We start from the raw sequence: 12,250 nt of genomic DNA, 5'->3' as shown, positions 1-12,250 counted from the left end.
AGGTAAAGGAAAATGTGCTTTCTAAGACCAGTATGACCACAACCAATGGGATAGTCACAGTACAATCAATAGGGTATTCAATCGAATGGGATGATTTATATAATTCAGAAAATCAAAATAACTTTTCTATTATTTTAGCAAGCAAACAAGTACAGAAACCAAACGGCAGGGTTAAAGTTAAACTATAGTGTCTACCTGAGATGATTGCTCCCATACTTCACGGTCACCTAAAAACAAAAGGACAGAGTGACGCAACAAGCTCTTATTTGAGACCCAAAAGACTCATTCTTTTGGAAGCACTGATTTAGGCAGAAACTCAGATAATGTTCTGATTAAGAGGTGAGGGGGGTTTATGAGACAGGGAAGGGGAATAATACAGAAGGACGGATTTATTTATTTACTTATTTTTGTTGATTTGAGGGAGAGAGAAACATTGATTTGTTGTTCCATTTATCTATTCATTCATTGGTTGATTCTTGTATGTGCCCTGAAGGGGATTGAACCCACAATGCGGTGTATTAGGAACAGGCTCTAACCAACTGAACTACCTGGCTCGAGTGATGAAGGAAATTTATTTTTAATCTTTTTTTGAAAGTATTACATATGTTTACCCCCTTTACCCCCATTGACCCCTTTAGCCCACTCCATTCCCCTCCCCCAAGGAATTTTTAGTGGAGTTAATAAGCTAAGGAAGGAATTTCTATAGGTGCAGTAAGCTAACATAGGGGATGCTAATTCTAAGGAATGTGTTCAATTTTCCATCTGCTTTCTTGTTATCTTTTCAAACAGTTTGGGATACAGGGCTGCTAGGCCCAGTCCAAAGGTCATTTTGCCCAGTTTTAAAAGGTTTGAAGAGTGAGATAAACAAGGCAGTTCCTCTGGAATGGCACCCTGGACTCTATCAAAAAAAATGTTTTTACAGATTTCAGAGAGAGGAAGGGAGAGGGAGAGACAGAAACATCTATCCGCTGCCTCCTGCACACCTCCTACTGGGTATGGAGCTGGAAATCCGAGCGTGTCCTGACCTAGAATCGAACCAGCGACCTCCTGGTGCATGGGACAATGCTCACCCAGCTACACTGGCCAGGCACCCTGGGCTCCATTTTAAAGTGGTTCCATTTATATTATTATTATTATTATTATTATTACTTTTACAGGAGGTATGCCCTGATCTCAGAATTTAGAAAAGGAGTCCGGGAGCTTTGACTCTGGGCCCCACCCTTGCCCTGACCGCCTGCCCTTCTCCATCAGGTGAGGAGAGCCTTTGGGGTTGGGCTGAGTCCCTGGATCTGCTCCCTGGGATGCATCCTCGGTACTGGATTGTGTGTGTGTGTGTAGTTGTGTGTGTGTGTGTGTGTGTGTGTGTGTGTGTGGTTGCTATGGAGCCGCTGAGGTAGGAAAGGCATGAGGGAGGGAGGAGCAGGCAGCCCAACCAGTTTGGAGAGGTCATTAGCTGCCAGGTAACTCATCCGGCCCTTGCACATGTGCACACTGGTAGAGGGGAGCTGAAGGGAAGGCAGGACAGCACCGAGGCTGCCCCTCTCTGGCTCCTTCTTCCTGACCCAGGCCTCCTTCGTCCCTCTGCTACCGGGACTGAGGAAGCCGGGGTCTGGGATCTGGGCAGGATCCAAACTGGCCCTGGTGTGTGTGTGTGTGTGTGTGTGTGTGTGTGTGTGTGTGCGTGACATCAAAGTACAGAGAGGTCCCTGAAGACCTCTCAGCCCACGTGTCTCGTTCCCTCTGGGCTGCAAACCCTGCTTCCATCAGCCTCTACTTCTGGTTATTAGCTCAGGGCCCCTTCACTTCCCTGCCTACAACCCCTCCAGGTCTTTCCTCCCAAGCTCGACCCTATAGTGCTTCCAAGCCCTCCCCCTCTCCTTTCCCTGCCTCTCTTCCCCTATCTTTTCCCGGGACCCTGCCTCCTGGTCTGGGGCCAGGGGCAAGCAGACCCAGCCCTCTGTGGCTCCCTCTTCCTGGCAGAGATGGGGGCGGGCTCTGGAGCTCTGGCCAATGGAGGGTGGAGCCCACACAGCTGGCTCATAGCCCTGGCAATTGCCGGGGTGGCTTAAAGATGAGGCCCAGCCCCCTGCCTCGCTTCCCTTCCCCCTGTCTCCCCTCCCTTCCCCCAGGTATAAGAGCTGAGCTCAGGTTAGCTGGCTCATCCTGTCCTGCCTCAGAGGTGTCAGCAGGTAAGGAGATCCAGAGCTTTTCACCCAAAATGGGCTGCCCCTGTCCAGAGGGCATGCTTAGACTATTCTACTCTTAGACTATTCCCTCTGCCAGGGAAAGGGGCGCAGGGGGGTGGGGTGGGGTAGGTGGGTGGGTGGGTGGGTGGGGGCAGGCCCTGGAGGCCGGTATGTGTGCCTGGAACAGAAGTAGGTGTTTGGAGGAAGAGGAAGGAGTAAAGCTAAGATGAGGTCCAAGGGATTCTCTCTAAATGGGTTGGCCTGGGAGTTGGCCTGCAGCCTGGGTGGGGACGGGGCCTTGTGTGGAGTTGCCCTGACCCCCTAGATGAGGCCCGAATATCTGGGGTGGAGCCAAAGGGGGTAGTTGAAAAAGAAATGCTGGGATTTCCCCTCACCGCTAGGTAGATCATGAGCCATCGGCTCCTCCGGAGCAGGCTGTAGACTACACAACTCTCAACCCAAGGACCAAGCACACCAGGCACCATGGGGCAGTGTCGGTCAGCCAACGCCGAGGTGAGCCCATTCATTCCCGGCCTGTCTTTCTGTTCCCACACTCCTCTCCTCTACCCCGAGGGTCTGTGCTCCCCCACTGACCTCTGCCCTCTCGCCTTGGGCGTGGTCTACCCTCCAGACCCTGGCTCTGAGACCTGAACCCCCTTTCTGGTGCCCACGCAGGGTGATGCAGTAGGAGGCCTCCCAGGAAGAGGATGCCTGGGCCACGTGCTGAGACCTGCCTTGTCTGGGGAGGGGGGGCGGGTGGCGGCTGTGGGTGGTGGGAGGAAGCCTTGTCCAACCTGTGGCTCAGGGCAGAGGCCAGTGGGGGTGAGGAGGCCTGGATGTTGGGCTCTGGAGTGGGCGGGAGCCTGTGTGTCTTCCAGAGTCTTCTGCCCTGTTGGCCTGGCTAGGTTCCCGGGGAAAGCAGGGTGTCATGGGGTGGGGTGGAGCCTCCCTGATGTGGGTGATGTCCCTTACCCTCAGGATGCCCAGGAATTCAGTGACGTGGAGAGGGCCATTGAGACCCTCATCAAGAACTTCCACCAGTACTCGGTGGAGGGTGGGAAGGAGACGCTGACACCCTCCGAGCTACAGAACCTGGTGACCCAGCAGCTGCCTCACCTTATGCCGGTACTGAGGGGGTGACCCCACACCAGGCAGGACACTGACTTCCCAAGCAAATGCTCCAAGACCCCACCACCCAGCCACAGCCCCTGGCACTAGCAGCCCCGAGCCAGTGCTGGGGAGCCTCAAGTCTGGCTTCGGCCCCTGGGCAGGGTGGGGTGGGACGATTGGAAGGTGCCTGCTTGCTGAGCTGTTGTCTTTCCTCTCCTCAGAACAACTGCGGGCTGGAAGATAGAATCGCCAACCTGGGCAGCTGTAACAATTCTAAACTGGAGTTTGGAAGTTTCTGGGAGCTGATTGGAGAAGCAGCCAAGAGCGTGAAGCTGGAGAAGCCTGTCCGGGGGAGCTGAGAACCTTCCCCTGGGATTCTTGGGGGGATGCTGGGGAAAGGGGACCTTAGAGACTGTGGGCCTGGAAATAAATCTCCTCTCTTTACCGTCACCACACTGCGCCCCAGCCCGCGCCTGCCTCACCTCTGCAAGGTTCAGGTTCATAGCGGCCCCCTCCCGGGGTCTCTGCACTTCATCCCTGGGAGCTCTGTGGAGCGAATGGGTCCAGGAATCCCCACCAGAGGGAGGCTCAGGGGGCGGGCTGGGGCCAGGGATGGTGTGGAGGGTTGAGGATGGTTAAGGGCCACGCCATGTGGTAGTGGGTGCTGGGCAGAGAGGAGTTGGACTTTGGGAAATGATTTGAAAGGGACTGGGAATAGGGCTGGATATTTGGAATTAAAAAAGGTCTCTAAGAACCTACCCCTCCTACTCTCTTCCCCAACCCAAAAAAGAGCTGTCTGTCCAATGCTTTATCCTCCTGCCTTCAGCTCTGCCCCAGCCTCCTCCCAAGACTGTCCTAGGACTAGGGCAGGGGAAGTGGGAGAGCAGTGGGGAGGGGGAGCAGGCTAAGAAGGGTGTGACCTTGGGGAGCGAGAGCCAGCTGGGTGGTTGGGCATTTAAAGAATGATGGCTGTTTTGTATATCTTGATTAATAAAAATAAAATGGAAAAAGTGAAAGATGCCTTGTGTCTGCATACCTTCTTCCCAGGTCCATGGGTCCATGGGTGCAAGGTGGTTGGGGTGAATGGCAGAGCCATCGAGTGGCATGTTCCAGGGGTGGCTGCGGTGGTTGTCAGTAGAAGTGAATAGGGACCAACTTTACCCAATGGGTTTGGGTTGAGGATGGTGCCAGGCCCCAAAGGTGGGAGACCTGGTCCTCTGTGAGGGCCGAGCTCCTCTTTGCCAGGGCCTGGCACTCGGACAGGAGAGGACATGAGCCCAGGTGTGCTGGATGGAGCCTGGGTGAGGAGCCAGGCAAACGTGGGGCTGGTGGTCTCCGTGTGAGTCTCAGGGTCAGTTTCCGAATCTGTAAAATGGGGATATTAACAGTGCTTCCCTCAGAGGATTGCTAGGGTGATTTGAGGCCTCATGTAAAGCACTTAGCAGAGAGCCTGGCACAGTGAGTGCCCGGTGAACTGCCAGAGTTGGTGAATGGGTCCCCCCTCCTTTCAGCTGCTGCCTCCTCATGGGGATGTGGAACTGGCCAGGTTGCTTGGGAAGGGCTAGAGCAGGGGTCCTCAAGCTTTTTAAACAGGGGGCCAGTTCACTGTCCCTCAGGCCGTTGGAGGGCCGGACTATAGTTTAAAAAAAAACTATGAACAAATTCCTATGCACACTGCACATATCTTATTTTGAAGTAAAAAAACAAAATGGGAACAAATACAATATTTGTATTTGCATGTGGCCCGCGGGGCCGTAGTTTGAGGACCCCTGGGCTAGAGGGTGTTTCCAGAGGAATCTTCTGCTGCACAAGAGCAGTCCCAGGGATGGGGGTCAGGAGAGCTCCTGGTGGGCTGACCTGGAGGTGGTAGCTCTGGGGGCCGGAGTCTGGTCCCTGGTGCCTGCCTTCTGCCTTGTGCACACCAGCCGGGCGTTACTCCAGAGACCCCAAGGGCAAGGCCGTCTCTGAGGCCAGCCAAGCTGGCCTGCAGTGCCACCCGCACATGTCTGTTTGGAGCCCCTGACCCTGAGCTCCAGTGACCGAGGTGAGAAGGGCAGGTGACAGTCCTTCCCTTCCTTTCTCCACCTGGTAGGCTCTGTCAGGCCCTGTGGGGCTAGGAGGGTGGGGTTGACAGAATGCCAGCTTCCACCCCTCCTTCTGGGGTGGGGTGGAGGGGTGTTAAAAAAGGTGTGTATCCCTTTAACGAGGGCCCAACCCCAGGGCCAAGTCAAGAGAGAGCTCAGTCACTACCTCCCCACTGAGCCAGCTCAGCCAGGCAGGGAAGGAGGGAGTGGGACCCATTGGGGAGTGCGGCGGGGAGGAGTCCTGGCGGGGCTAAGTGAGGGTTGCTGCTTGGCGGTGCCAGAGCCCAGGCCCCAGAGCCCTGCTGGAGAGGAGTTGAACCGAGGAGGCAGGTGAGCACCGCAGGCCCGTCCTGGGCGGTCGGGGCTGCCGGAGAGGCCCCAGGCGGCGTTTGAGGCCCGGAGAAGGGGCTGTAAAGGAGGGAGGGCCCTGCCAGAGACCCGGCCGGGAGGTGTCGTTAATTCACTTTCCCAAAAGGCTGGTTTGCAAATGGAGAATTCTGGTAAGATTAGGGACTGGAGTGGCCGTCAGAGGAGCGGGTGGGGTGGTGAGACCCCCTCCCCAGCCCAGCAGCTGCCTGGGCGCCTCTCCAGCGGCGGGGCCACCGGGAAGGGTGTTTGGGAGCTTTGCCCGCAGCTGCTCCGATCCTTTCCTAACAGAAAACGGGCAAATGCGTGGAGCTGGGGGTTGGGGAAGGTCGGACCCTCGCCACAGGCCTCCCTGGCCTCTGGGAGCAGTGTCCCGGGAGAGGTAATGGGGTCCAGGGAGGGCCCAGGGAGCCTGGGAGCCTGAGGGGGGGAGAGAGGTGGCTTTTCCCCACCTTGGGACTCAGGCCCCATTGTGCTCTCAGAGCCATTCCCAGGGAGGGCAGACGGGACCTGGAGGAACCTGGGTGAGATCCTGGGGGCGCCTGGGAGCTCTGGGATAGGGGCCAGGAGTCTGGGCAGCTTCTCCTCCACCTCAGGACCGAGGCAGGTTCTGGCTTGACTGGCTTTGTTTGGTGGAGCCACCTGCACTGTGGGAGCATTCCCCTGCCCAGCCCTGTCCGGGTGGGGGTGAGGGCAGGGGTTCTGGGGGAGGGAGCACTGGAGGTGCCGATGAGCGGGCTCAGCCTTTCCCTATCCAAGAGTAAAGAGCCCTCTGGGTATTGGTGAGACTAGGAGCAGGAGAGAGAGAGAGAGAGAGAGAGAGAGAGAGAGAGAGAGAGAGTGTCCACACCAAACTCCTCCAGCTTACTTGTCCGGAAAAGAATTTAGAGGAGCAGGCTTCTCCTTCCAGCTACATTCTCTAAAATCACCAGTGGGCGGAAGGTAGATAGGTTACCCACGTAGAGGGGCCAGGAACGGCAGAGTGCCTCACGCTGTGTACCCATGTGTGCGAATTAGATGCAGTGAGTCCTGTGAGGGTGGGGAAGGGCGAGAGAGGGGCGCTTGTGTGAGAGAATAGCCTCTGGAATTGGAACAAGACCAGGAGAAGGCAGAGCAGAGAATGGGGCTATGGAGGCTGAGAGATCAGTTAGAAAGAGCCTTGCAAATCGAGTCAAGCATCACCAGCCTACTTCAGGTTACACCTTCCCTGCATATTGACAGGAATCAAGGAAATGCATGAATGAATGAGTCAATAAATGAATAAATGAGCCAATGAATGAATAAGCAAATGAATGGTGAATAAAAGAGTGAGCAAATTTGAGGTAGAGGGAAGGGACACAGAGCATGCCAAATTTAGGCTTGAGAGTGGGCTAGGCTCTAGAGAGGATGGTGACTAGGAGAGACAGGAGTCCAGGTGTCAGCGGTGGTCAAGGGCGCCTCTGGCCAGAGATAAGTACTCTGTGCCCTCAGTTCTTACCTTGCTTGTAGGAATGGATTCAAACAAGAGACAACCTTAAGGCAGCAAACGCAGGCGAGGATTTATTTGTAGGAAAGAAATACACTCAGGTAGGACCTGGATGGGCAACTCAGCTGGATGTAACCAAACCAAGTGCCCTAAGTGGGCAGGCTGAGACCAAATCCCAGCATTGGGGAGTTTAGAGGATTTATACCTCTAGGCTGGCATGATCCTAGGCAGGGAGCAAGTCAGTCCCTCCCTCATGTCTCAAAAAAAAGATGTATCTTTAAGCTACGAGGCTCCCTCATCTAGGAGTTATACCATCGCTTAGAGTTAGACCGTATCTTGGAGGGCTCTGAATCTTTCCTGCTCACATAAGGGCCTGGTATCTCCATTGTCTATTTTCAGGTTGTCATGTCTCACACTTGCTTTCTCCAGGCCCCAGCTGCCTCTCCCGACCTCTCCCAGCTCATCTCTCTCTCTCTCTCTGCTTACTCTAACACAGGGACATTTGGAAACAATTTAAGACTCAAGAAGTGTGTGCAGAAGGTGGGGGGGCGGGGGGGGGGGGAGGTGAATTTTGAAGAGTATGGTGGATGTTCAGGGCTCCAGATTGAAGGGGATTAGAGAGTTGAAGAGATGGGGGATGGTTAGGAGGCATCTGGAGGGGTGGGGCCTAGAATCTGGGGGTGGAAGGGTGGGGCTGGAGTGGCTGAGACCCAGGGCATGGTGTCAGGGCAATTTTCGCTTTTGGAGAAGTCATCAAGCTGGGTTGAGGTGAGTGGGGGTGGGGATAGGGGCTTCTTGGTTGCTCAATATTGAATCCCTCAAGGAAAAGACAATGAGAACATTGGGGGAGGGTTGAGGGCCCCAGGTGAGGGGGTCCTTTGGAGAACCAGTGGCCTCCCCATTCCCACTTTTTGGGAAGGTTGTAATGGACATGTCCACCTCCCCCGAACGCTTAGGCCAGGATCTACCTGTAGCAAAGTCAATACAGGACTTACCTTCTGACGGAACAACGTGTGGCCTGCCCTCACTGCCCCGATCCTGTGCCTGGGACCATGCTGCCTCCTTGGTGGGGGATGGGGCAGGCAGGGCGGAGCAGGTGCCTATGACATGAGTGTAGTGGCAGAGCCTGTCTCCCAGCCCCTAGGGGAGGGAGGAAGGGCGGAAGAGGGTGGGGACACCTGACTATCCCGCTCTGACATTCTTCCTTCAGAAAGTCACTTATCCAGATATATCTCCAGAGATGTCCATTTGACTTAAAAGAAGGACAAGGTGTGGGTGGGTGATGGGCAGACTATTGGGAGGTCTGGGGCCTGAACCCCGGAACTGCGAAAGCTCTCTGGGCTGATCGCACACCTAGCAGCAGGTGGCTGATTGTCAGCCAGGTGCTCACCTGGGTCCTGCCTACGTGGCTGCCAGAGACCCAGTAGGGACTGGGGCGTGGTATCAACGAAGGCCAGGAGGTTCCTCTGGTCAGAGAAACAAGACTCCAAGAAGACAGGTGGTGGGAGGGGTGGGCAGGCTTTGGGGAAAGGGGCAAGACATGCCACCCCCTAAACTGGATTTCTTTCCATTTCCTCTTCTTATTTTCCACAGATTTCCTCACTCAGGGAACAGGGTCTGGGATGGTTAAGGGGGGGGAGGGGGGGGCACTCTCTGAACTCCCTTGCCGCTCGCAAAGCTTGGTTGGGAGTACACTTGGCAGGGTCCGTGCTGACCCGGGATTCCTGCCGTGCTGCTTCCATGCTTCATCCTTTCGGTCACAGACCAGGGCAGATAAGGGAAGGATTCCTGGGCAGAGATGCCCCAGCCTGACCTCTCTCTCAACTTTCCTTCCTTCCTGCATCCTGGTCCAGTCTCATTCTACCTCCCAAAAAAGCTTTGCAAACAACAACAACAGAAACCAACAGACATTAGAAGAGTGGTCAGGGGCCTTTGTACACCTGGTATCAGGGCTGGAAGGAAGCGGGGCATTTATGGAACATCTTCCTTGAACAGAGCACTGGGCTGAGCAATACAGGCTGGAAGAGATGCAGAGATTAAAAAAGCTTTAAGCCCTGGCTGGTGTGGCTCAGTTGGTTGGGTGTAGTCCCATGCACGGAAAGGTTGCTGGTTCGATTTCGGGTCAGGGCACATGCCCGGTCTTTCAGGCTTGATCCCTCCTTGGGGGGCGGGGAGGGGTGGAGGGTAAGATGTGAGGCAGCCGATAGATGTCTGGCTCTCACATCAATGTTTCTCTCTCTCCCTTGCCCTTCCCCTCTCTCTAAGGGAACAATAAAATTATATATATATATATATATATATATATATATATATATATATATATATATTTTTTTAATCATAAAGCAGTGAGGTTGTCTATCCAGGATTTTTAAAAAAATGGCCCCAAAGCCCCTTCCTTCTGTGTGGTTCAGAATACACAATGGCTGTGTGTCAGAAACACACTCCTTGCTTCCAGGAATGTCTGGTGTCTGGGGAGATTATAAGACCCAGGAAAAGGGCTGCAGCCGTACCAGTTAGTGGGCCCAGGCCAATGCCAACTGAGAATGTATAGGAGCCAGGGGAGGAGGGCATGGAGGGCAGGGGCCAGGGCAGGCTTCCCGTGGGAGGGGCAGTTCCAGTAGGCTTCAGCTAGGCAGTGAGGGCAGGGCAGTGGGCACAGAGGAAGACGGCCTTCGAGAGCAGGTGGGAGGGGCAGGGACTTGAACTGTGGATGCCCAGGCCCTTCCCTCATCAGGATCTGATGGGCAGGGTGGCTGCAGCTCCTTCCTGGGCTTGGGGGTGTGAGTGGAGGCTCATTGCCCGGGTTCACTTGGGGGGGCACTGGGCATGGGCGGCGACTCAGACTAGACCCGCCTGTCCCTTCATATCCTGTTATTCAGAGAGCTGTATCCGCTGGGAATGTGAGTGTCTTTTGTCCCGGGGTGAGGAGGTGACTGTGTGGCCTCTGGCTGGCTGGCTGGCCGCAGCTCTGCCTCCAGCTGGGGCAGACCCGGCCTGGCTCCTCTTTAGGTAATCGGGTGAAGGGTCCTCTGGGCCTGTTTCGGATTTTGGGGTGGGTCTGAGGGAGGCTAGGCTAGCGGGGTGTGGCTGGGAGTCTGCAGAATGTCTGACTCAATGAATCCGGACATTGTCCTTGCCCAGGAGCGGCCATGGCCTGGGAGTCTGGACTCCCTTCCCTGGCGCCTGGCCGGATGGATTGCGGAGGGCCTAGGTCCTTGCCTCTGCTTTGTTGCCTGGGGCCAGGGTCTCAGCCAATCTTGGTGTCTTGTTAGGAGACTATGGCTCCTGTCCCAGCCATCTTGGCTCATCCTAGCCGCTCCTAGCTGTGTTTGCCCCCAGGGCAGAGGGCCTGGGTGAGACAGGTGTGCAGACGGTGGAGGGATGGGCACTTACTCTCTTCCCACGGGAGCCTCTTGCTCTCACTGGGACTCTGACAAGCCCAGGGCCTGGGGCTGGGGAAGGGCCGGGAGAACCTGTTGGGGCAGTTGAGCTGGGGAACACCTGGATTAGAAGAGCCGCATAGTACTCATTCCAGGGCTATCCACCCCCCCCCCCCCCCCCCCCCCCCCGCCCCACCTCCCTTTTCCTGCCTCCTCCTGGAGGACCTGTCAGCTTAGAGGACCCAGGGCCCAGGGTGTGTGTGGGGGAGGAGTGGCCTGTCGGGGGTTCTTCTCATCTGTGATTCTCATGGTGCTCAGGCCCCTCGAGGAGTGAGGCAGTGATGGCGGACTGCTACACAGAGCTGGAGAAGGCGGTTGTAGTTCTGGTGGAAAACTTCTACAAATACGTGTCTAAGTACAGCCTGGTCAAGAACAAGATCAGCAAGAGCAGCTTCCGAAAGATGCTTCAGCACGAGCTCAACCACATGCTGACGGTAAGGCCCCCACGCAAGGGCCCTGTCTCTCCCCAGCCCCCGAAGCCCTGTCTTCCCCAGTGCAGCCCCTGTTCTTTCAGAGTTACCCCACAAACCAGGGTTTTGACCCCGCCCAGGTCTCTGTCCTCTTGGGGTACCCAGGCCTGAGCCAGATCTGGGACCTCTGCCTAGGGGGCTCTGTGGGACTGCCACTCTCAGCATGGCTGACCCAGGTTCCTCCCCAGGACACGGGGAACCGAAAGGCTGCTGACAAGCTCATCCAGAACCTGGACGCCAACCACGATGGACGCATCAGCTTTGACGAGTACTGGACCTTGATAGGAGGCATCACCAGCCCCATCGCCAACCTCATCCGCGAGCAGGAGCAGCAGAGCAGCAGCTAAAGACCCCCCACCGTCCCCTCATGGCACTGCCCCCATGCCCGGCCCCTCGTGCTCTTCCCAGCCTCCTGCCCACCCAGGCCCTGCCCTCACTTCTCCCTCCAGACCTTCTGTTGATCATTGCTGAACAGGGGGAAGGGGGGGGTGTCAGGGCCTCTTTGTGAGCATATCTCAGTCTGGGGGTGCCTACCTCAGGGTCTCAGTCCCTGGAGCCAGCAGACGCTGGGCATCCAGGCCCCCAGTGCTGTTTGGGTAACCCGAGAGTCCTCAGTCCATCTACCCTGCCAACATCTGATGTTCCTGCCTAATTCTGAGTCTCTCTTGATCTCTGGAGGTCAGCTGGCTGCTCCAGGTCTTCCCGCTCCTGGCATAAGCACCAGAGACATCTCCCCTTCCCCTCAGCCCCTGGGCTGGGAAAGGACTTTCAGGGACTGCCCTCCAGCTAGATGCCTCTGGGTCTGGGAAGAGATCAGCAGGGTTGAGCCTTCTCCCTCCTCCTCAGCCCCTGAAGCATGGCAATAAAGGCTGGATTTGACATTTGTTTCCCCCTCACCCAGTCCCTTTGTGATGCTCATTAAAACCCTTCCACATCCTGGCCAGTGATTCCTGGTCAAAGGCACGTACCTGGGTTGCAGGTGCCATCTTGGCTTTGGTCAGGGCGTGTGCCGGAGGCAGCCAATTGATGTGTCTCTCTCTCATGAACATTTCTCTCTCTCTCTCTCTCTCTCTCTCTCTCTCTCTCTCTCTCTCCCTCCTCCCTCCTTTCTTCCTCTCCCCCCTCCTTT

General features: G+C 55.9%; 2 protein-coding genes across 5 annotated transcripts; both read left to right on the top strand.

The window, feature by feature from the left end:
* Window positions 1-2,105: 2,105 nt before the first annotated feature.
* S100A14 (S100 calcium binding protein A14) lies at window positions 2,106-4,306 on the top strand. Of its 2 annotated transcripts, none has more exons than XM_070395942.1 (4): window positions 2,106-2,189; window positions 2,588-2,699; window positions 3,165-3,311; window positions 3,518-4,306. In XM_070395942.1, the coding sequence occupies exons 2-4, from the start codon at window positions 2,670-2,672 to the stop codon at window positions 3,653-3,655; spliced, it is 315 nt and encodes a 104-aa protein (XP_070252043.1). In that variant the 5' UTR covers window positions 2,106-2,189; window positions 2,588-2,669; the 3' UTR covers window positions 3,656-4,306. The 2 variants fall into 2 exon arrangements, with proteins under 2 accessions (XP_070252043.1, XP_070252045.1); XM_070395944.1 differs by having other exon boundaries at window positions 2,115-2,189; window positions 2,592-2,699.
* A 1,234-nt stretch (window positions 4,307-5,540) lies between these two features.
* Window positions 5,541-12,017, top strand: S100A16 (S100 calcium binding protein A16). 3 transcript variants are annotated; one of them, XM_070395713.1, is made up of 3 exons: window positions 5,541-5,710; window positions 10,910-11,085; window positions 11,310-12,017. In XM_070395713.1, exons 2-3 carry the CDS (start codon window positions 10,933-10,935, stop codon window positions 11,466-11,468), a joined length of 312 nt encoding a protein of 103 aa, XP_070251814.1. In that variant the 5' UTR covers window positions 5,541-5,710; window positions 10,910-10,932; the 3' UTR covers window positions 11,469-12,017. The 3 variants fall into 3 exon arrangements, with proteins under 3 accessions (XP_070251814.1, XP_070251813.1, XP_070251816.1); XM_070395712.1 differs by lacking the exon at window positions 5,541-5,710 and adding an exon at window positions 5,782-5,880; XM_070395715.1 differs by lacking the exon at window positions 5,541-5,710 and adding an exon at window positions 10,112-10,220.
* The last annotated feature ends 233 nt before the right edge of the window (window positions 12,018-12,250 follow it).

The sequence above is a fragment of the Myotis yumanensis genome, unplaced genomic scaffold (genome assembly GCF_028538775.1).
Source record: "Myotis yumanensis isolate MYYU_CA2020_CCGP unplaced genomic scaffold, mMyoYum1.0.hap1 SCAF_17, whole genome shotgun sequence".
Taxonomy (NCBI): Eukaryota; Metazoa; Chordata; class Mammalia; order Chiroptera; family Vespertilionidae; genus Myotis; species Myotis yumanensis.
Note: the sequence above shows the minus strand (reverse complement) of the source record. Positions and strands in the feature narration are given on the sequence as shown.

Bases quoted from the DNA above. Each gene is read 5' to 3' on its own strand.
- S100A14 (XM_070395942.1), top strand. From the start codon at position 2,670: ATGGGGCAGTGTCGGTCAGCCAACGCCGAG. The intron at 2,700-3,164 runs GTGAGCCCATTC...CCTTACCCTCAG, and splicing joins GTCGGTCAGCCAACGCCGAG to GATGCCCAGGAATTCAGTGA. The intron at 3,312-3,517 runs GTACTGAGGGGG...TCCTCTCCTCAG, and splicing joins AGCTGCCTCACCTTATGCCG to AACAACTGCGGGCTGGAAGA.
- S100A16 (XM_070395712.1), top strand. The intron at 11,086-11,309 runs GTAAGGCCCCCA...GTTCCTCCCCAG, and splicing joins AGCTCAACCACATGCTGACG to GACACGGGGAACCGAAAGGC.